The following is a 22,423-nucleotide window of genomic DNA, read 5'->3' as shown; positions in this document are numbered from 1 at the left end:
ATAATCAAATGATATTTATTAAAATGTGCAAGAATATTTCAAAAAAACATTAGCAGTGAAAACTAACCCCCCCAAAAAAAAACTACAGTTAACATACTAGCTACATATTACATCATTAATTCATAGTTACCTGATGTTACTCTTCTAGATTGAAGTCAGACAACATTCCATACCTCTCTGTACAGAGAGCATTTGGCCAGGCAAGGGCCTGGTTCATTCTGTGGGTAGCCCATCATAGCTATGTCTAGCCACAAACAAAAAGCAGAAAGACAGTTTTAAGGCCTAAAGTTTCAGTGGGCTGGGCCCAGTAGCTCAATCAAAAATCAGACCAGAAGTTACGTTGACATGAGCCTGTTACTAGCAGATAGCTTGGGAGGGGGCCACTTTAAAATGGGAGGGGGGGGAGGGATTATCTACAATCTAGCCCATCTCTGGTGTAGTGTAAAATATCACAGCATCAATTGAAGGATGCATTGGCGCCAAGTCCTGTCCTGTCCTGATGAACAAATGGTTTGTCTCTGTACCTTAATTGTTACCTAAAGGTCATAAGGTCAAATTGCCAACCCTTCAGTACCAACAGCCAGTTATTTTCCATTTGGTCACTTCAACCCATTTGCAGAGATTAATATGAGGTGTGGTTTTTAATGAAAGCACAACATGTACCATCTGCTGAACAGAAAATTTGTTACAATTGCTTGCTCTTGTGATTTATGATGATGATAAGTTATTTCATTGCTATTGGTAAAATGGGAACAATAAGTATTTTGCGGGACTGTTGGAGAAGGCAAGTGAAATAGATTGTGCATCCCTTTTGTAATGCAATGGTAACTAGATACTACATTTCTGAGTAGTATGGGATGGTAACAGTACATTTTTCAATAGAGAGTTGCTGGAGCTCAAGGCTGACAGCAACTGTACTTTAGATACTAGACCTGTGATGTGACTTAGAGAAAAAGAACTTTGCACATGCACTGTTGTGTCACATGTTGCACAACTGAGTTGCACCACTGAAAAATAGATTCTGGTGCCAGACTGAGTCTCTTGCTGGTTTAGTCATAAAATGACTTATGAGCTGGCGAAAGGTAGCCCTCCCTGCTGAAAAGACTCTCACCTTCCTGGCCAACCCATGAAACTACTCCCCCCCCCCACCTGGAGAGTTTGATGCTATGGAAACAGTAGAGTTGCACTCAGAACAGACCTTGGCAAAGGGAGAAGAGATCAGGTAGCAGGACTTGCAGCTCAACTGGGGAAGCTCACTGTAGTTTCTTTTTGCCCTTTGCCAAGCACCTTCTCTGGATGCACAGCCTGATGCCTGCACACTGAGTTGGAAATGCGCTCTGAGACCGTAGCTGTGGCTCCTCTTGCCAAGAATGTGGTGATCTATCGGAATGGAGACCCCTTCTTTCATGGCAGGAAGTTTGTGGTCAGTCAACGCCGCTTCCTGACCTTTGAGGCTTTTTTGAACGAAGTGACCAGCATGATCCAGGCTCCTGTAGCTGTCAGGAGCATCTATACCCCCAGGGAGGGCCATCGAGTCACTGAGCTGGCAGAACTACATAATGGGCGCCAGTATGTTGCGGCAGGCTTTGAGAGCTTCAAGAGGCTTGGGTGAGTAGACCTTTGAGGGCCAAGGAGGGTAATAAGGGTGGATTGGACTGTAAGATTTACCTACATGTTCTCCCTCACAAGAAATCTCCCAGGAGTGCATTTGCAACACAGAGACAATCCACAGGGCAGCTGCTTGTGTGTGCATCCCAGGAAAGGGCACTTCATTCCCAGGCCCTACTGCAGTTCACACAGGTAGGCAGACAAGCCTGCCTGCCTGTGCAGAAAAGCCAGTAACGCAGGTGGCAAATTTGTCAGTTATGAAGGTTTGTGCTAGGATTGTGGATGTTGGTCCTTTTCCAGATATCCTATTTGTACTTTTTGTTTTTCCTTTGAGACCCCACTTGAGATAGCGGGGGGGAGTAGACTTATATCCCTGGAGCACTTCCTTTGAAGAGACACACAGGAGCTGGATGTTGCTCAAGTTCTGGCTGGCTTAGCTATCTTCACTGCAATATGGGGCAAATACAGATATTAAATAATACATTTGGATTTGCTCTGCAGGAGCCTCATGTGGTTTGGCCAGCAAAAGATCCTGGCCAGCAACTTTAATGTCTGTCCTGCACGGTTCAAAATGCTGCTTAGGTACTTTTAGTTTCTTAGGTTGCAGCCGGGGATGCTGGATCTAGTCCAGGGCTGCCAGTTACTTTTCATAGGTTTATCCCTGCATGAGACACACTGATGAGTCTCTGCCTTGTGTTCAAATACTGGACTGGATAGTTTGCTTCCTTGGCAGCCTGGAACTGGGCATCTTTCATCTCCTCATGGCTGATTTTGTAGATGTTTTAAAATCTATTTTCTAGAGCAGGGAAATGGTGCAGGAAATTTAGTGTACATTTGTTAATATTTTGATGCACCTGTAAAATTAGCATTTTCTTGTCTTGATATGGGGAGAAGGGAACAGCCTATTTGATTTCTTGAATCTTGGGAGTGACTGGATTATGGAAACTAGGTTATGATGCTGAGAAATTAGAGCTCATTTCCATATGATCAAGCAGCTCCTCCTCCTTTACCCATTACCTCTCGAAGGGGCTGCTTTTACAGCAGAGAACCTGTGGAGGGAGGACCATGTATAAACCTAGTCCCACCAGCTGATTTTTACCCGAATTCTTAACTTGGTGCCTCTTATGGATCATCTTGGTGACAGAACATGCACCTGTCTGTGTAGTGTCTAGTGCCTAGTTACTGGAAACACTTCTGAAATAAATAAATTGATGTGTTGGAAGACAAGAGAAGCAGAACTCCATGTGTGGTGGAGATAGGATTGTGTTCTACTAAGCCCCATCCCCTGTGGATTCTGCACTGGTAGGTGGGTCAACATTCTTGTGAAATCCAGGAGTGTCTCTTGCTGCCCTCCCTGACATGTTTGTGGAATTGGGTGGGGCTCTGTGGCCAGGGCCAGTTCCAGATTTTGTGGGGCCCTGGACAGAGAGTTCCTGGGGGCCCCAGGCAGAAAGTTCTTGTGCCCCCTCCCCAAGCTGCTGCCACACTCCCTGATCGTGCCCCTTTTCCTGCCCGCCCACCCACCTGTGTTCCCCTTCCCAACTGTCTGCCTACACATCCTTCCCCAGCAGCTCACTTGCAAGCCCTTCCACCATGGACACTCAAAGCGCTACGTAGTGTATGCATGCTCTTATATCAATTCTGCTGGGCAGCACATATGGCCAGCAGCCTGGTTGGTTGGAGGGCACCAGGGACAAGTGGAGATGGTAGCCATAGGCCCTGCTGGAAGCCCTGAGCCCTGGCAGCTGCTGCCCCACTTCACAGTATGTTGATGCCTGTCCCCAGCTATGTTAGTAAGTGAGGATTATGACACCAGCAGCTCCGTGATGTCAGAGCCATGAGCACATCACAGCCATTATTTTCTGCACAGTCTACTTGTCTGTGTTCACCACTGGAGTTTAAGGCAGAGAGACATGTGAAGGAAGGTAGTAGAAGGGGAGGTTGTTTTAATTCCTGGCCTATCTGATCCAGAAGACCACCAGGAATACTTTTGAGCTCCTGGTAGGTACTGAGTTCTGCTTAAGGCACAATGAAACCAAAGAACAGCTGGTGGCCAGCGTTTAGCCCAAGGGACTGCTGAAACATGAGTCTGGCCTTATACTTGGGAGTGGGTGCAGTATACTGGTCTACACTGTCATTCAGGAAGTCCTATGTTCAACCCCCACCATGTGCAGTAGAGAGAGAAATCAAGCAGATGTAACTTTCAAGATAATTCAAAGGTACTATGTAAATGCCAATTATTACATCACCTGAAATTCTAGGATCAGCAGTATACAACCTGTTGTAGGGTTAGCATTACACGTAAATAGGTCACGTGCAGGAAAAAAGAGGATATTGTTGGCTATTAATTTTGAATAGAAATCATGCTCTGAATAAAAAAAGGGTTGACTTAACCCACTGGTGCTCCCCTCCTTGATTGTTATGCAGGATGGACGGTGGCTCAGTGGTAGAGCATCTGCTTGGTAAGCAGAAGGTCCCAGGTTCAGTCCCTGGCTTCTCCAAAAAAGGGTCCAGGCAAATAGGTGTGAAAAACCTCAGCTTGAGACCCTGGAGAGATGCTGCCAGTCTGAGTAGACAATGCTGACTTTGATTGACTGAGGGTCTGATTCAATATAAGGCAGCTTCATATGTCCATATGCCAGAGAAGGAAGTTCCTTCTGTCATGAGGGGAGGTGGATGGAAGCACACACAAGGGGCCTTTGAACCTTGTTCTTCCCCTAGTGTGAAAATCAGCCAGGGTTTGGTAAGGAGGTTCCTTTTGTTACCCCAGAGATGCTCACGGCTTTCCACCTTGAGTGAGCAAAATTTCTAGTGCTTCTGGCTTGGAGAGGGGAGAAGAGTTTCCTTCAAGGCTATAGCTTGGCTGCACAAATGGGGAGGTTTTGATGGAGGTCCCTTTGCTGGAATAGTGGCTTGAGAAGCAGCAGCTGCATAAATCCCTGCAGGAGACCAACTGGGAAACAGCCAGGACTGAATCATGCTCCTGATCTGTCTGTTGCCTATCCTCAGTTATGCACCCCCACATCTGCACATTTTGCAACAAATACACAGGTCAAACAGGTCACATGCAGCAGCGTGCTCATCGGTGTTTGCAGGAAGAGAAACGGCAATACCCCAGCGACCTGTTTGGCAAGAAATGTTCTGAACAATTGTAGTTGGATGCCAGGGAAAACAACTTTCTTTCTTTTTTTTAAACTGAAATCACATTCCATGTGGCTGCCTGCATTTGCTGGTGCAAGATGCCTTAAATTTAACCATCCCTCTAACCTTTCCAAAAGGGGCTCTGAGCACTGCAAATGTTATTGTGAAATATAAGTTCTTTGTAAATAGTAGTGATTCTTAGATGGTGCCAGGGTAGAGATGGATCTGGAAGAACTGAGTCTTGCCTCAGCCATGGATGGCTGGCATAGCCTTCTGCAAGTCACCATTCTCCAGCCTCTGATTTCCTGACTGAAAAATGGAAGTAACAGTATACTACCTGGCAGGGTTATTGTGAGAATAAAATTAATATAGTAAAGCATTTAGCACATTTTACAAGCAGCATAGTAATATAGGTGTGCAGAGGAATATAATCTTTCCAATATCCTAATCTGCAACTGTTACATCTATGAGCCATACACCACTGAACCTTTCAGAGAGGAGAATGGTCCTGATGGGGAGTGTCAGCTTCCCAAACATTCCTTTTTGAATTTTTGATCTTTATTTAGCAAGAAAATATTTACCAAGAAAACTACATTGAACCCTGCTTTTTAAATTATTATTATTAAATAATTCTTGGTTTTGTGGAGGCTAATCCATCCCGTGGCACAACAAATTGTAAGGTAAAGCACATATGCACTGTCAGTTGTACAGATGGGAAGAGTGAGGCTTAGAGGACATGTTCAAATGCTCCCAAGCAAGTCTGAGATTTGAATCCAAATCCAGCACTGACCACCAGACCTCCATTTGTCCCCTGTGCTAATTTTCTCCCCCCCCCCCCCCCCTTTGCAGCTACATAAAGCCTGGAATGAAGCAGCTAGGTGAGAATCAGAAGAAAGTCAGCGCGCAGGTGAGTCCCTGGGAGAAGGAGGGGCAGCATTGGGAAGGAAGCTGCAGCTGGGTCTGCATTGAATGGGGGTGGGGAAGACTGAAGCAAGTAGAATGAAATTTTCAAATAGGACGGGTCCCCAACATGGTGCCAGTGGGTGTCACGGCATCCTCCAACACCTTTTTTTACACTCAAGTGTGCTTACACAAAGAGCGAAGCTGGTGGGGCTTTTGAATTAACGCTGGAGATTTGATTGGGAATTAACGCTGGAGATTATGAAGCAGTTGGCACCACAGCACAAGGGTCTTCACTATGTGACTGAAGATAAATTGCAGCAACCATTTTGGGGTTCCATCTCTTGCAGCAGCCACTCAGAATTCCAAAAGCTGTGCAGCTCAAAAAGGTTGGGGACCCCTGAAATAGGTATAAAGTGCTTCCACTATTATGGGCTGCATAATAATTAAGAGGAGTGCTGCCCCAGGCCCACGATCCCAGACAGCTGCCACTGTCCCTCCCCCCTCAACCTGCCCAATCAGTTCTTTATGAAACAAAGGCATTGGAGCAGATCTTAAAAGCACACCAAACACTGCCAGGTCTTCAGCATCCCAAACCTGAGGCTTGCAGGGCATGGCCTGGCAATGCCAATGTCAGACTGATGAACGGTACTTAATGGCAGCTTTTCCAGACACCAACTGGGAATTGTGCTGGGCGGTATCTGAATGTGCAGTCACCAGATTCAAAATGTATCCTATGTGGCTGGCCAGGTTTGCCAAGTTCACCAGTAATGGTGCAGTCACTTCCATGCTAGTTTATTCAGAAGTAAGGCCCACTTTAATCAGTGGAACTACTCCCAAATAAGTTTGCATAGGATTGTAGCTGTAGCAGAAGACTTTGCCTGTGCATGCGGTCTGCTATGACTACAGGCAGGAAGTTTCCCCTGGAATATGTTGACTAAAGAAGTTGGTTGATTTTTGTGTCTGTGCTTTTCCCTGGAACGGCTGGCTTGACTTGCTTATGTCAGTCATCTGAAGTGCTTAGACTTTATAGAACCTTCGTGCGATAGGACATGTTCACTTCTGCTCTCTGTGAAGGCCTAGCTTTGGTCATAATTTGTTTGCTTCATTTATACCCCGACTTTCTCCTCTATGAGGTTCCAGAGTCATTTACATTGTTCTCTTCTCTATTTTATCCTCATAACAGCAGCCCAGTAAAGTAAGTTAGAGAGTGAAAGTTTGTGACTGGCCCATGGTCACCCAGCAAGCTTCCATGGCAGAGTGGGGATTCAAATTAAGTTGCCCAGATCCTTGCTCCAACACTCTAAATACTATACCACAAGGCTGTTTCAGTCCTTGGACTTCTCCTGCAATGTAGGGTTCTTCTGCCATCTTTTCTTCTTTTCATTCCCTGTCCCCTCTCTGAAATAAACCAGATGAATTGTCAGTTTCGACCTGTGACTCTGCTTAGGGTGTGTCAGCGCAGGTGTGAATAAGAACACAAGAAGAGCCTTGCTAGATCAGACCAGTGGTCCATCTAGTCCAACATCTTGGCTCTCACAGTGGCCATCCAGTTCCTCTGGAGAAGGCAACAATAGGACATACATGCCAAGGCCTTTGCCTGACATTGGCTTCTGGCACTGGTTTACTACCTCTGAATATGGAGGTTCCCTTTAGTCACTATAGCTAGTAGCCACAGGTAGACCTGTCCTGCATGAATCTATCTAACCCCCCTTTAAAGTTGTCTGTGCCTGTGGCCATCAGTACATTCTCTGGCAGTGAATTCCACATGGAGTAAAGAAGCGTTTCCTTTTGTCTATCCTGAATCTACTGTCCATCAGCTTCACAGGAGGCCCTCTTGTTCTAGTATGTTGGGAGTTGGAGAAAAGGACCCAACAACAAAAGCTCTGAATTATGGAGGTTGACTGCTGGAGGATTTGTCCTCTTTGTCCCTTCCAGCCTGAGGACTTGAAGCATGAGAGCTGGGAGGAGCCTTTTGGAATCATTCCATCCACCTTTGAGACTTGCTGTTTGCATACAAGAGACTTAGCAACCCTAGCAACACCACTTACACACAGTTTGAAGAAGGCCTTTCAGGGTTTGTGACAGCAACACCCTCTGTCATGGCAATGAAATATGTCGGGGAGGAGAATCCTGAATGTGGGCAGAGGCTGTACATTGACACATTCAAGCCTTGGAGGTTGAATTTAGCCAGTCTTTATCACAGCAGGGATTTTCAGGGAAAATGAAGAAGTGTACAGATATGGCTGATGAGTTTTGGGGTTGTAGAAGAGGTATGTGCATATTAAGCATGTGCTTCTCATTTCTGCATGTAGCACACACTACAACAGCACACTAGTGCTTCATTTTCTGCATGTTTGTGTGTGTGTGCTTTTTGACACTTCTGTTTTCCTTCTCACACTGAAAAATCACAGCCAGCCCTGTTCCTCCAGTTCACAAGACAATAGCTGCATGGAACTTTCAAGCAGGAAGGAGCATCTGCACATGAATTGCTTCTACAACAACTAGCCCAAGAACATGTTGCATTCCAGTTTTTCCCTATTAGACCCCTGTCTTTTTTTAGACCTGATTTGTGATAATTAGAAAAACCAACCAACCATGGAGTTGCATCTCCTGGTTGTCCAGCATGGACAGTCAAAGCACTATTAAGGTTGCTCACAGCTACTGTCCTTTTAAATTCCCCTCCTCTTTCAGCTTAAAGTTGAAGTAATTACTTTCTGTTGCCTCTTTGTTAACATTTATTAAGAAGTAATTCTGGATTGTTTTTTGGGGAAAGGTAGGAGGTATTACCTTTAATTTTGCACCAAAGTTATTTTATTTTTCAAAAATGCTATCCTTGTTAAAGCAGTATTATAGACTTACTATAATCAGGGCTTTTTTTGAGCAAGAACGCACAGGAATGCAGTTCCAGCTGGTTTGGTGTCAGGGGGTGTGGCCTAATATGCAAATGAGTTTCTGCTAGGCTTTTTCTACAAAAAAGCCCTATGTGAAGAAAATGATAATATCGGGCTGTGGCCTAGTATGCAAATGAGTTCCTGTTGCGCTTTTTATACCAAAAAAGCCGTGACTATAATACAAAAATAAAATAAGGAACAATTGATTTGACTACGTACAAAATGAAAAGCAGTGGTTATGAAACCTTGAATAAGAACTGATTCCAGAATACCACAGGAAGTAACTAATCTAAACAAGCCACCAAAAGGAAAATCTCAAGGACAGCAAGAACCATAGCTGAATAGGACTTCAGAGTAAACATACAGCAGGCTCATGAACAAAGTGATAAGCATTGCTTGCTTTTATTTATTTATTTTTATTTATATTCCATCCTCCCCACAAGCGGGCTCAGGGTGGGTCACAAGAATAAGTTTTACAAACCATTAAACAATTATAACATAAATAATTAAAACAATTTTTAAAAGCAGGAGCTACAATAAATTCATGCAGTTCAATAGTCCCAAATGTCTGGAAGCAACTAGGCTATGAACCAAGAAGTAGCAGAGATCTTATTAATGTGGGCAGCATACAGTTGGAAAGCTTCAGCAAGGGAGGCCAAATAATTGGCGCCCACTGCCTTGACTGAAGGCCTGGCGGTACAGCTCCATTTTACAGGCCCTGCAAAACTGTAACAGACAGGGCTTTTTTTGATCAGGAATGCACAGGAACACAATTCCGGCCGGTTTGGCATCAAGGGGTGTGGCCTAATATACAAGTGAATTCTGCAGGGCTTTTTCTACAAAAAAGCCCAGTGTGAAACAATGGTGACATCAAGGGGTGTGGTCTAATATGTAAATGAGTTCCTGCTGGGCTTTTTCTACAACCCTCCCCCCTGGTAATAAGTTATGGGAAGTAGCACTCTATATCAAGGGTGGCCAAACTTGCTTTACGTAAGAGCCCCACAGAATAAACATCAGATGTTGGAAGGAAGGAAGGAAGGAAGGAAGGAAGGAAGGAAGGAAGGAAGGAAGGAAGGAAGGAAGGAAGGAAAATAGATGGGGAGAGGTGGAAAGAAAGCAACTTTAAATGCATTCTTCAAGTTGCTGGCTGGCTTGGCTTGAAGAAATGATTTAAAGAGAGAAATGCCTTCTCCAAGCCAGCCAATGGGGCAGTGGGGGCTTTGAGAGCCACAACATATTTGTGAAAGAGCTACATGTGGCTCCCGAGCCAGTTTGGCCACCCCTGCTCTATATCAAGTGACTTGTGAAACTCTGGTTGTGATTGCAGAAAGGGAATAACTAAGCAGTGCAGAAGGGTCCTAGCATGGAAGCAACGGAATATATAGGGTGTCTTTCCCTCTTCATTCCTGAATAAGCACAGCCATGCTCAAGAATGAGACTCCTGTGGGAGTCCCCAGCCCATGATGGACATTTGTGGTGGAGGAGTTACCACAAAAACAAATATGGAGTGTTACAACATATTTGCTGAATAAATAAAATGGTTTTCTGCTGTCTCCCTCCTTTGTGTGACGTGACTGATATAGACCTACACAAAACTGATTGGTTATGTCCAGTTTGTGTAGAAATTCCAAAGGCATATTGGGATGGTAAAACAACCCTTGAAGGGGGGGCACAGCGTTGCTTGGTAATGGCGGACGCATTCTGATCAGGCTCCTGATCTTTCCCCCTAAACTAGGACTGTTTTGAAATTATCAGGCTCTGAAATTGATTTCTTTGTTCGTGGGAAAACCTCTTAAACGCAAGAAAAAAACCGCACCAAAAGAAAACACTTCTGTTGTAGCCTTCTTCAAAAAGAACAGCTCAGCCCAGGTTAGTGGCCCGCTTACCTGATGGGTTTCTAATTTGGCTGCTGGCAACAACTCTCCCCCAACTCCCTGCTGAAGAGGAGGATAACACTCCTCTCTGCAGAAAAGACTTAGATCTGCTAAGACTAGATATCCACCGCTATTTTAATGAATCGATTGACGCCTTTTTTAAGCCAATTAAGGAGAGAGTACAAGTGCTCTCGGAAGAGCTTAATGTGACTGCTAAAATGGTGGAACAAACTGCCAAAGCTGCATTATCACTTAAGGAGGATGTAAAGCAAATTAAGAAATCTGAAGCCCTACTAGGTACCAGAATCACAGTTCTGGAAAAGGCTCGAGCCTCTAACCTGAAATTTAAGGGCTTTGAGGAGGGCGAGGAAGGGTCCCAGGATCCGGCAAAGTTTATAGCACACTGGCTTGCAAAATCTTTAAACATGGAGGAGGGGAGCGTTCTGTCAATATCTAAAGCACAACGGCTGGGAGTGATGGCGTCTCAGAAAGGCAGACCCAGGGACATTCTCGTCCATTTCGTATTTCCCAGAACTAGGGACCTTGTCCTGAAGGAAGCAAGGGTGAACAGTGTCTTACAAGGGGGAAAAGATTTGGGCGCTCTTGGATCTCTCCCCCAATGTCCTGGAAAAACATCCTGAAGCCCTTTGTTAACAAACTGCATGCGGCTAATGTACGTTTTCATTGGGGCCCTGTGTCGGACATTTTAGTTTATAGAAATGGTTTCCTGCACAGAGCGACTGATGTGGAGTCGGGCAAGGTGTTACTATCGTCCCTTTCATTAAAACTTTCTCCGGCTGAAGAAGAACTACAAAAAGCTAACCCCCGTCTTGAATCACCCCCTGCCCAGGAGAGCGACTGATTAATGTTTCAGGAACTTTCATCCATTGTTGGTGAGAGTGTCCCAAAATTGAAGACCTCTGGGTGAAGATCCTGAAGAAAATTACAGAAATAGTTGGGTTTGAAATACCATTTACTCCAGAATCTATCTTGTCAAATTTCTGGCCTGACTCAAACTTCTCCTCGCTCCAGAAAGAACTAATTGCTATTAGCCGGTAAAATTGTCATAGCACGCTATTGGAAACTACCTAAAGCTCCCACTCTAATGTGCTGGTTTAACAAAGTTTGGGATATACTTATTAATGATAAGCTAGCTACCAGTATTGCTATACAAGACAACTCAAAAGTAGGTGACTGGTTTATTGAAAAGTGGTTTGTTTTTCTGGAGTATGTTAACAAAGAGTCCAACTTTGGCAAAATCCCACTCAAGTACATGAATATAATGATCTATTAATTGTATTGCAATTGCTTCTTTGAGGCTTGAAGGTGTATTTTTCTTTTGTTTTCCATTGTATCCCTTTAATTATTCCAAGACTGTGTATATATACTTATATGATGTTACATTTTATTTTATTTTATTTTATTATTATCTGTCTATCTGTCTTGTTGTAAATATTATTTTTATAAAATTTCTAATAAAAATTTAAATTATAAAAAAAAACAACCCTTGAGCTTTCCTTCAATGTTGTTGCAACCTGTGGATTAGAACTTCCATGTTTTCAGGATTCTAAAATGTCACAATTGCTCAGAACGTTAAGAACATCAGATTGTTTCTCACACTGCTCATCACTTGCCATATTTGACTGGGAAAGGTCTACCACCTGGCCATCTATTGGAAAAGACAATGTCTGGTGTACAAAGCAAAAGAGAAGAAGACCTGAAGGGGGCAGCAAGAAGACATTTAGAAAGAATACTGAGGAGTGCACCTTCTCTCCCCTGTTAAGTGTCATTCCTTGTCTGTCTCCAGATTGCTGCTCTTAGGGCTATTTCCTCTTTCTTCTCTGACATCCATAATTTAGTCTCTCTTTCTCCCTCTCCCTCCGCTAGACGCGTAGTTAGAAACCTATCTCTGTCTCTCCTCTTTCCTATCAAATATGCTATTTCCTAAATAAACCTTTATCTACTCTTTAATCAGGTTGCTGTGTTAATTACTCTGCCAACATCTTCTGCTCCATTTGCGTTGAGGTGTGGCTGAAGAACAATAGTCAGTGTCCTGCTTGCCAGATGCCCATCACCCCCAAAAATCCTTACAAGGAAGTTGTAGGAAGAACCAGTGAAAGTGATCCCATGTTTACCCATGTGGCTAGAAAACAGCTCTGCAAATCCAGGCTTTGGCCCCTTCACAAAGAATATGAGGATGAGGATCAGATATAATCTCTGCAGAAAGAGCTGGAGGAATTGACCTTCAAAAACTTGAGCTTGGAGCCCCAGCTGCATCCTGTGCTTGCATCCTGTGACTCTGGATACGTCGGACAAAAATCACAAGAGTCCTCTTCTCTTGGATGATGGGAACAAGGCTCTCCCTGAGACTTTGGTGACATTGACCCAGAAGCTTCAGGCAGATGATATATACAAAAATGGGAAAGATGCCATGAAATAGTGGAGATAAACAGGAAAGGGAGGTTGAAAAACAGTGGCCCTGTGAAGGAGAAATTGTGACTAAAGGCTGTGGTTGGAAGTTGATCAACCCAGAAGTTTGGGCAGTTCAGTGAAGCAGCACTTTATTTCAAGTTCAATCCATGCAAATGTGGAACCAGCTGCTTTAAAAGGTGCTGGAAAGGAGCAACAAATACACAGAAGAGCTGTCACACCAGAAGAGGGAATGCGAATCCTTGAAAGTGCAGACTTTCCAGTGGAGGATTAAGAAAGTGGAAGCACCGCTAATGAGTTCTAATAAAAATTTAAATTATAAAAACCCCTTGAGCTTTCCTTCAATGTTATTGCAACCTGTGGATTAGAACTTCCATGTTTTCAGGATTCTAAAATGCCACAATGTGGAACCAGCTGCTTTAAAAGGTGCTGAAGAGTGCTTTAAAAGCCCAGAAGAATGCTCAAATCAGAACTATTTGTGCTGCTCACTGCTCCAATGACAGGGCTTACTTCTGAATAATTTGGGATTGCTGTGTAGCTGTTAGAATTAGTATTTCCCCCTCCTGACAATTGTTCAGAGCCACTTAGCTGTAGTGGTTAAGAGCATGAACTCTAATCTGAGAGAACCAGGTTTGATTCCCCACTCCTCTACATGCAGCTGCTGGTGTGACCTTGAGTCAGTCACAGTTCTCTCAAGAGCAGTTCTCTCATAGCTCTCTCAGCCCCATCTACTTCACAGGGTGTCCGTTGTGGGTAGGGGAAGGGAACGGAGATAGTAAACTGCTCTGAAGGGAAGGGTATAAATTCAATCTCCTCTTCTGCTTCTGTCCCTGCTGCTGCAACAAAATGTCTTCTCTACTTAAGACTAAGAACCCAGATTTTTTTTGTAATTAAACACTGCTTTTGACTTTTAAAAACAAAAACCACTTGAATAATATTGTGTAGTTAGTGCCTGTGTAGTTCATACAAATGGGTTGGTTTTCTAATAGCTTCTTTGCTGAATGTGCACTGAACATTTTACATGAATACTGTACTATTTTACATTAGCACTACATGCTTTTCTGTGTGGAATGATTTTAAAAAAAAAAAAAAACCTTGAGCAAGCTGAGCCTTTCCCTGCTGACATAATGTCTGCAGTCTGGACCCAAGCCAAGCAACCTCTGAGCCACTGCCATCCTGGGGCCACTTGGTTCAGCTTCCTCCTGACCAGTGGTCCTCCAGAGCAGTGGACCACCAGGAAGTTTCCCAGTGATCCAGTAGGCCAATTCATCCTCAAGGAAACTTTATTTCCAAGTTTTAGGGAGGACAGGATCCTGTTTTTGCTTTGGGACACACAAATCTATCCATCGTTTCTGGGTGGGTTAGGGGTGGGGTGGGGTGGACAGTGATTCTCCAACTAGCTCAGTTCCTCTTTGTTACTTGACTCTCCTCTATGTTTGATGTCCTACCATCAACGTTTTCACTGTGAGCTCCTTCAGACATGGACCTAATTTCTTCATTTTATGCTTCTCTGCAAAGTGGCATGTCCACTGACGGCAGTGTCTTGATAATAAATAGTACTTACTATGTGAATGGATGTTATTTGGCTTCTAGCGCTATCCAGTCGTTTCTCGGAGGGCAAATGTTTTGGAGCGATGCAGGAGACAGGTGAACATGCCCTGCATTATACAGTGAGTGACTCTTTAATTTCTGTATAAAATACCTTTTGGGGGACAGTGAAGTAGTCAACATAGGTTGGATCCTGTGGATTTGTTCCACTAACATGGGTGCTTTCCTCCGACATGAGGCAGTGGGGTGCATCAGCAGAAGGTTGTTTGATCAGGAAAGAAACACTGATGTTAGTAGAATGGATCTGCAGGTCCCAGTTCCATGCATGGGAGGTGGTAGCGATAAGGAAAACATTTGGGAAGCATCAAGACAAAGCATGTATGACACCTCACCTTTTAGACTAGAGCAGGGGTGGCCAACGGTAGCTCTCCAGATGTTTTTTGCCTACAACTCCCAGCCATTGGCCATGCTGATAAAAGAGAGGAGGCAAAAACATCTGGAGAGCTACTGTTGGCCACCCCTGGACTAGAGGATAGACCTTGCTCAAATTGTGGTTGCTTACTGACTACATTCTGATGACTGCTTCTTGGAATGAGGATAGTGACAACGGTGGGCAACCTTCTCTGAAAGGCTTGCTGCATGCCATCTTCCTTTGCGGTACACATCTCCAAGGGTGCACTGAGTGTGGCCAATGAAACAAGCCTTCTAGCTGTCTCTGTGGCACATTGGGCTCCACAGCAGACATGCAAGGCTTGGTTCCTTTACAAAGGAATCTCTGTGCACAGGGTTCTCCAGGGGAAAGAACAATTGAGGTGCTGAGGTTGCAGCATGGTGCCTTCTGGGTTTCCCTTGGAAGGCCTCTGAACAAGCATAAAAGGGATTCCTTGGCGAGGGACTCTGCCATAGATCTGTCCATATGGTCAGCCCAGCACATTGCTTTTTGTTTCTTCTTTGAAGTGTTTTCCGTAATGGGGACTTGCTCAGCCCTCCATTTCGCCTGATGGTTTCCAAGAGTGCCCTACAGCAGTGGAACACAGTCCTAGGCCTGCTGTCGGAGAGGGCAAACCTGCGCAGTGGAGCTGTCCGAAAGTGAGTTGTCGGAGTGAATGCACCAAACTCCCTTCTCTTTTCTGCTTAGCTTTGAAAACATATACTTGTGCTATCCATGAGCTGTGTACTGCTTCATGCCCACAGAGTTTCTGGGATTGGGCTTTAAGGGGCCTCTGCATGAAGGTTCTTGGCATGCCGGAGCCCCACTGGCAAAGTGAGCTCCAGTACTGGGGCAGGGGTCCTTTCCAAGAGGTTTGTGGATCACCCAATCACTTCTCTGAGTCTGCTGTTGACTGGTGATTAGTCAATCTCAGGTATTTCTGATGAACAGATCTACATTACAAACATAAACTTGTTTAAATGCCATGGCATTTCCTTCAAAGAATCTTGGGGAATGAGCAAAGTGCTGAGAATTCTGCTTGAGATCCAATTTGCACAACTAGTTCCCAAGCTTCTGCGGGGAGAAGGAATTACTATTAAACCAGTTTATGTCTGTAATTTTAATATTCCCCCCCTATTTCTTAATGGGGGGGATATTATCTTTTCCTTTATCCCTGCAGGTTGTGATCTTTATTAATTTTTCAAAAGAATAAACTGAAGGCATGTGGTTTATTAATTGAAATTTATTTGCAGTGGTTACAAACATCCAGATGAAGTCATAGTCAAGGAAGGTGAGGCTTTGTTAGTTGGGAGTGTTTGGCATTCTGGGTGTTTGTGCCATGAGCACCAACAACAGTATTTGGAATGTTCAAGACACCATTCTCAACCAAGAGGCAAAAATACATTCACAGTAGTTTGATGTTTGACTCAGGTTCTGAAGTCACAATGGCATGTGATATATTATCTTCACAACTAGTATATAATTCAGTTCCTTCTCCCCCAGTTGTGGGGAGGGGGAGATAGATCATAAAGCGAGGCCTCTTGCAAGAAGAGCTTATTAGCCTTATTTCAAATCTATAGTGAGGTCCCAGAGGAGGAACATATTTTTGATATTGGATCTCATTTTCCATCAGTCATCTTTACTACAAAGCCACCTGCCTTGTTTGTCTTTGCCAGGCTCTGCCAACTGAATGGCGATATTATTTCCTGTGGTGATGAACTGATGAGTGGGAACTACTATGTGGCCGTGGGAACAGAGAAGTTCAAGAACCTGCCCTATGTGGAACTGCTGGTGCCTGAAAAGATTGTGCATCGGTCTTTTCGGTGGGTGGAGGTTGTATCATAATCTGGTTGCATTTGCCACTTGCATTTGTATCAATCCTGCTGTCTCTTATTTAAGATAGTCCCTTGGAATAAATAAAACTTGGCTTAGGTGGGGATGGAGAAAAAGTCAAGGCTCAGCCATATTAGAACGCTGAAGCAAGCTGTAGTAGAAATATACTGGCCATGCATGCCATGCACTGTTAGTATTGATAAATTCCAAATTAGTAGTTGCTTAGTTTTTTTAAGAATGTTTTTAACCCATCCCCTACTTAAGAAGTTAATATAAGCTCATCAGCAGTATTGCTTTGCTAGCAAATATTTACCCAAGAAAATGTTGATTGTGAGACAAACAAGTTAGCAGGATTCTCAAAAGTTTTACCAAAGTCTTAGAGGTCTTGGAAGAGGTGGATGGCATTGTCTGATTGGTTCTAATTTGGTGCAGTATTGAGTTATCAATCAATAATTTACTTTTCTGTAGTGATGTAATTTTGCCTATATAAGATGTAAGTTTTGCTTTGTTCAGGTGGCAGTGTGCTGATTAACCAAATAAAGACCTAAGCTTCTAAGAAGGAATTTGCTGTTACTTGCCTCTTTTGGACCCCTATGATTGAACCCAGATTTTTCTACATCAGGGAATGCAATATTATCTTTTCTCTCCAGGCTCCCTTTCCCTAAAAATGTATTTTTTTCTATGTATGTGCTTTCAGAAACCACACCAATAACAGAAGAAGAAACTGCAATCGAGAAGTAGGTGGATTTGGCGGGGAGGTGGGTGGGTGGGGAATCACATTCCTGGAAATAGTACCTAATTCAGGAGGATTGTACTTGTAAAAGTGGCTAAAGAAGTGGTGAATCCAGAAGGTTTCTATCAATTGCTGGCTGTGGGTTTACTTCCTTGTTAGTTCTTTATCCAAGATAGGATAATTCCTGCAAGTCACTTCCCCACCTGCTCCCACCATAGCAGGATACTAGCTCCTGAATGGATGCAGGAACTGGGAGGATGCTCTGGAGGACAGAGTAGTGCTGTTCCTTTATCTTTTGTGGGAACTCTGAGTGTTATTGGCAGTATTGTCTGGTTTGGGTGGTGCTGAACAGATCTTGCTTTTTGCTGAAATGGCCTAGAAACATGTCACCTAGTATTTATGGAAATCTTTCTCCTCCTGTTAGCTTGGCAAACTCCACTTGGGTTCTCAAGGCGGCGTCAGTGACTCAGCACTCCTTGAAGCGCCCCAGCAGGTAACAGATGAGGGAACCATCTTGAGATTTAAGGAAGAAAAATAGGGACTGTGTTAAAAGGTTTCTTTGAAGGCTTATGTAATGGTTTTTAATGCAGATCAAGAACAGAGTTCAACATACGAAGTTGCTTTTTAAATCAGAAGTCTTTAAGCAATACTTCATTATCCTTGCAATTTGGTTTGGCCATTAACAAAAGAAACCTTTCAAGATTAAGTAATCTTAAAAAAATAATTTTAGTACAAATTATAAAAAAATTTCCTGTCCCCCACCCTCCCGATGGCTTTTGATCTGTATAGGCTATAAAATGTTGGTCATTTAGGATAATGATTATTCATTTAGTGCACCTTCCTCCTAAGACCCTCAGGCTGGCATACATGTGACTCTCTCCCTGTTCATTCTATCCTCACAACAACCCGGTAAGGTAGGGTAGACTCAGAGAGGGTGACTAGCCCGAAGTCACCCAGTGTTTCATTGTAAGCAGCAGTTTGAACCTGCGTCTCTCTGGTCCTAAGTCACTAACCAGTATACCAGCTTATGCTCACCAAGCAAAGTATGCTTTTTTTCAAAGTAGCCATTGTCATTTGACTGTATGTCCAAGATAATTTCAGCACTTTAAGCATTCAGTGAGAAAAGTCAATTTGTGGTCAGCCTTCCACCTTGGTACTGGTTGTGTGTAAAGCTGAGGAGGGGCTGTGGCTCAGTGGTTGTGCACTGCTTGGCATTAAGGTCGCCGGTTCATTCCCCGGCATCTACTGTTAAAAAGATCAAGCTGCAGGTGATGCGAAATACTGAGACCCTGGAGAGTCATTGCTGTGATTAGGCAATATAGACCTTGATGATCCCATTTGGGGCCTTTTTTTGTAGCAGGAACTCCTTTGCATATTAGGACACACACTCCTGATGTAGCCAATCCTCCAAGAGCTCAGGGCTCTTATTACAGGGCCTACTGTAAGCTCCAGGAGGATTGGCTACATCACAGGAGTGTGGCCTAAAATGCAAAGGAGTTCCTGCTACAAAAAAAAAAAAAGCCCTGAGTATAAGACAGCTTCATGCGTTCAACTGAAGCTGTCCTGCTTCTGCTTCAGACACTTATACAGGCTCAGAAATTATTTAGGTTCACTTTGGTTAGTGCAAAGAGCCTCCTTTTGTGATTAAGTCAGGAGCTCAAAGACATCAGCTGTGCTGACTTATGTGGTCTTGTAGGTAAGCTCTGGAGCACTGTAGTTTATGAACACTGCAACAGTGGTCATTGTTGAGTCCCACCTCGCACATGACCATGCTTATGTAACAAGCCCTCGATGAAACTAGCCTCAGACAACATCTGAGTGTTTTCTTTGAATGGGACTTCTAGCTGGATCTTTGGAGGGTGCGGTCTACAGGAGTTGCAGAGAAGGACAGCGGTCTAGGCTTTTCTCCAGCACCGCATGAAAAAGCCAGGAAACATCTGCACAGCGAAGAGAAGCAGGAAAGCATCATGTACACAAAGCCAGTTCGTGTTGGGCAAATCAACTGGAACTCTCCTCAGTGGTCTGACCAAGGTAAAAAGACATTTGCTTAAGATAATTAGGAACTATATACAGCAGCAGTATTTGTGGAGGGCTGGGTAGAGCTTGGGGGAGGAGTGTCATGGAGATGTTTGGTTTAACAAGTAGGTAAGCAGCCTGAATAACCGTGATTAGCATGTTCTCATCAGGGCTTGGAAACTAAACAGGGTTGACCATGTTTAGTACTTTGATGGGAGACCACCAAGAGAGGCTGGCGCTGTCATGCGGAGAAAAGCAATGACAAACCACCTCTGCTCTGCTCTTGCCTTGAAAACCCCACAGCTCTGGAATCCCTTTCAGCTGGTTGTGGCTTGACATCATCCAATTATTATTATAAACCATCAGAAGTAATCCACAAATAGGAGTATTCATGCCTAACTGACAAGGGAGACAGAACCAGATTCTGGAAAATTAGGTTCTAACTGGCTGCAGTTTTAAAACCAAACTGCCTTTACAACTGAGTACATGGAAGACTTGAACTGATGGATCTGAAAGAGGTTCATCTTGTCCAAAGTTCTGCTTCCAAAGCAACCAGCCAGATGACCAAGCAGAGCTTCTAAGAAGGGAGCTTTGTCCTCAGTGTCTGCAAGGGGGAGGCAGGTTGCCCTGGAAAAGGGAAGCTTGCTAGTCCTGAACTCCATTACTTTGTCCTAGCAATTTGACTAGCACTAGCAACCATCACTGTATTGTTGTGGGAGGCTGGATAATGAATTTAATGAAGCACTGAAGTGGCTAAACCATACCTCTTCTGCACTTTCTCTAATGTGATTTAGAACTCCACAGCGCTTTTGTGAAATGGAACAAAGCTCCTTGTTTTACATAAACAGGACCCAATTTTCCTCTCCCCTCATATTTGTGATTAGGAATAATAACCTTTAGAACAGAGAGTGAAACTCACAGATCAGTGCCTAGCAGATCAGTTTTTTTAAGTTAAGGTTTTCTAGTGGGACAATTTTATTTTTCCCTAGCTCCAGTAAGTACAAGAATGCTCACAAGATGTTTTTTTATTTATCTCCAGAAGAAGGAAGCATTTATAAACCAAAAGGAGCAAGGAAAGAGATGCAAGGTGCACAGGAAGTTGGGGAGGATGAAGACACACAGGTGGAATTCCCTGTTGACCAGGTACACAGAGTGTATTTTGGCATGTATCCAAATGTCTTCTGTGTTTTTTTTAAATAGGACCTCTGGCACCACAAAGTAGTAAGTGGTGTTAAAAGCCTTCTTAGAGGCACCTGGGCTAGTGCAATTCATGTTCAAAATGCTTTGTTCGGTGGTTTTAAAATTCTGAACACCCACTGGAATTTGATCCTGTTGGGTGTTGCCCTATTGCCACAAGTTCTGTCAGTATAGCAACAGGATTGTGCCCAGGTATTTCATAGTAAAAAATTTCCCCATTGTGGTAAACTATACACAACTTTCAAACTGTAAGATGCTTAGGAGTGCGATGCAATGCATGTCTCTGAATACAGCATTTGAAGTCATTCTTCCAGAATTTGTTGCCTTTGGAGAATAAACTGGTTATAGGATACCTATTTCCTTCTGCTTGCAAAAACTGAAGGCTGCATCTTTAAATGCATATGAATGTTGCTTTTTCCTGAGTTTTTTGTTTGTGTGTCCCCCCTCCCCCTTTCAGAAAATTGCAGAGATGGTGGAAGAGGAAGTTATGCCCCGATCTAAACCACGGCAACCCAACAAGGTAATGAACTCTCTTAGTCTGGTATGCAGGCAGCATGTTTTAATAAAAATAATGTGTTGCTTAGGACAGGAATGACTTTATTCTAGAATCCTCTTTTCATTGATGCTGAATCTCCTGCTCCCCCCTCTTTCCTCTGCTAGCCCCCTTCACTAGTTAAAACCCAATTCCAGCTTGCTCAACAAGCTTTCCAAGTTATGATTTTAAAATGTTTGGTGTCAAGTAAACTAAAATTGTTTCTATGCAACAGAAAGTGCAGAAGGCCCATCAGATTCAGCGTGCTGCTGGTGACTTGGGGGACGAAATTCCACAACAGCCTGGCCACCGTCCAGCTAAGGGGAACTCTGCCAAATATGAGAAATGACTACAATAAGAGAGAGATCCAGCATGCTTTCTCTTCCTGGATATGGGGTGTTTTAAAGCATCCTTATGGATTTGTACTGACTTCGTTGAGATCTCTTGCAGATTTTCTTAAATAAATATGTAAAACCTGATACAAATTCTGTTTTTATATGCAGGCTTGGTAGCCACAGCCATGGATTTTGAAATTTTTTAAAAAGGGAGAAGATTGACCATTGTCACTTGAATTTAACTACAAAACCACACCACTAACAAGTAAACAGAACATCAACATGTTCCATGCCAGGAGAGATAGTTTTCTCCCATTTCTTTGTCCCTTGTCTTCCTGAATTCCTCAGTCTCTAATAGGAGTGCTCTAGTCCAAACTCAACTCTTCCAGGGCTCTGTGTAAGTCAGGGAAAGGCTCCAAAAAGCATCAGGAAAGGAGGAACACAATACATTCCAAGCAAACCTTGAATGCTCTAGTGTGCGTGGACTCTGGTGAGCTCCTCCACTGCATAAGGCGGCAATGGGAGTGCAGTCACAGCTTCCTGTTCCTTGGCTGCCGTTAACCATTGTCTCTGGCACCCTCTCCTCATGATTTCTCATTCACAGACTCAGCTATGCAGAGAGCAACTCCCAAGCCAGTCAGCAACATCCCCAGGGCAGCACCTAGTGAAACAAAACAAGCAGGAAATAAGGTGCTAATTGTTTATCTTGTACTGAAGTGACTAGACCTCACGGCAAGCATGAGACTCAAAACCAACCTGCCCACAGATAAGGTCAGGGTGTTCACTGGGTATGAAGAAAAAGCAAGACTTTAGTCTAAATCATTTTTTTTAAAAAGACACCCCACCTTGGTAAGTTTACATATGTTCCCAGTGCATGAACACCGAGAGCAACTGAGGCTCAATTCCCAAGCAGGAACATATGGCAGAAGATGGTCTTGAGCTATATGGAGTT

General features: G+C 43.7%; 2 protein-coding genes across 5 annotated transcripts in view; one reads left to right on the top strand and one right to left on the bottom strand.

Moving 5' to 3' along the window:
* The first annotated feature begins 1,209 nt into the window (after positions 1 to 1,209).
* DCDC2B (doublecortin domain containing 2B) lies at positions 1,210 to 21,485 on the top strand. The gene is made up of 11 exons (XM_060257628.1): positions 1,210 to 1,608; positions 5,599 to 5,656; positions 14,441 to 14,517; positions 15,353 to 15,484; positions 16,502 to 16,648; positions 17,356 to 17,395; positions 17,816 to 17,884; positions 19,236 to 19,422; positions 20,447 to 20,550; positions 21,062 to 21,145; positions 21,372 to 21,485. Exons 1-11 carry the CDS (start codon positions 1,331 to 1,333, stop codon positions 21,483 to 21,485), a joined length of 1,290 nt encoding a protein of 429 aa, XP_060113611.1. The 5' UTR covers positions 1,210 to 1,330.
* The window catches only part of TMEM234 (transmembrane protein 234), a 12,212-nt gene continuing 8,986 nt past the window's right edge, over positions 19,198 to 22,423 (bottom strand). For 2 of the 4 annotated variants that reach the window (XM_060258494.1, XM_060258492.1), the window contains exons 5-6: positions 22,049 to 22,132; positions 19,198 to 19,328 (exon numbers count right to left, since the gene is read on the bottom strand). In XM_060258494.1, coding sequence (XP_060114477.1) covers positions 22,078 to 22,132 — 55 coding nt within the window. In that variant the 3' untranslated portion in view covers positions 19,198 to 19,328; positions 22,049 to 22,077. Of the gene's footprint in view, positions 19,329 to 21,148; positions 22,133 to 22,423 lie in introns of those variants that run through there. The other 2 variants (XM_060258491.1, XM_060258493.1) reach the window with 1 other exon arrangement.

The sequence above is a fragment of the Heteronotia binoei genome, chromosome 17 (assembly GCF_032191835.1).
Source record: "Heteronotia binoei isolate CCM8104 ecotype False Entrance Well chromosome 17, APGP_CSIRO_Hbin_v1, whole genome shotgun sequence".
NCBI classification, from domain to species: domain Eukaryota; kingdom Metazoa; phylum Chordata; class Lepidosauria; order Squamata; family Gekkonidae; genus Heteronotia; species Heteronotia binoei.
Note: the sequence above shows the minus strand (reverse complement) of the source record. Positions and strands in the feature narration are given on the sequence as shown.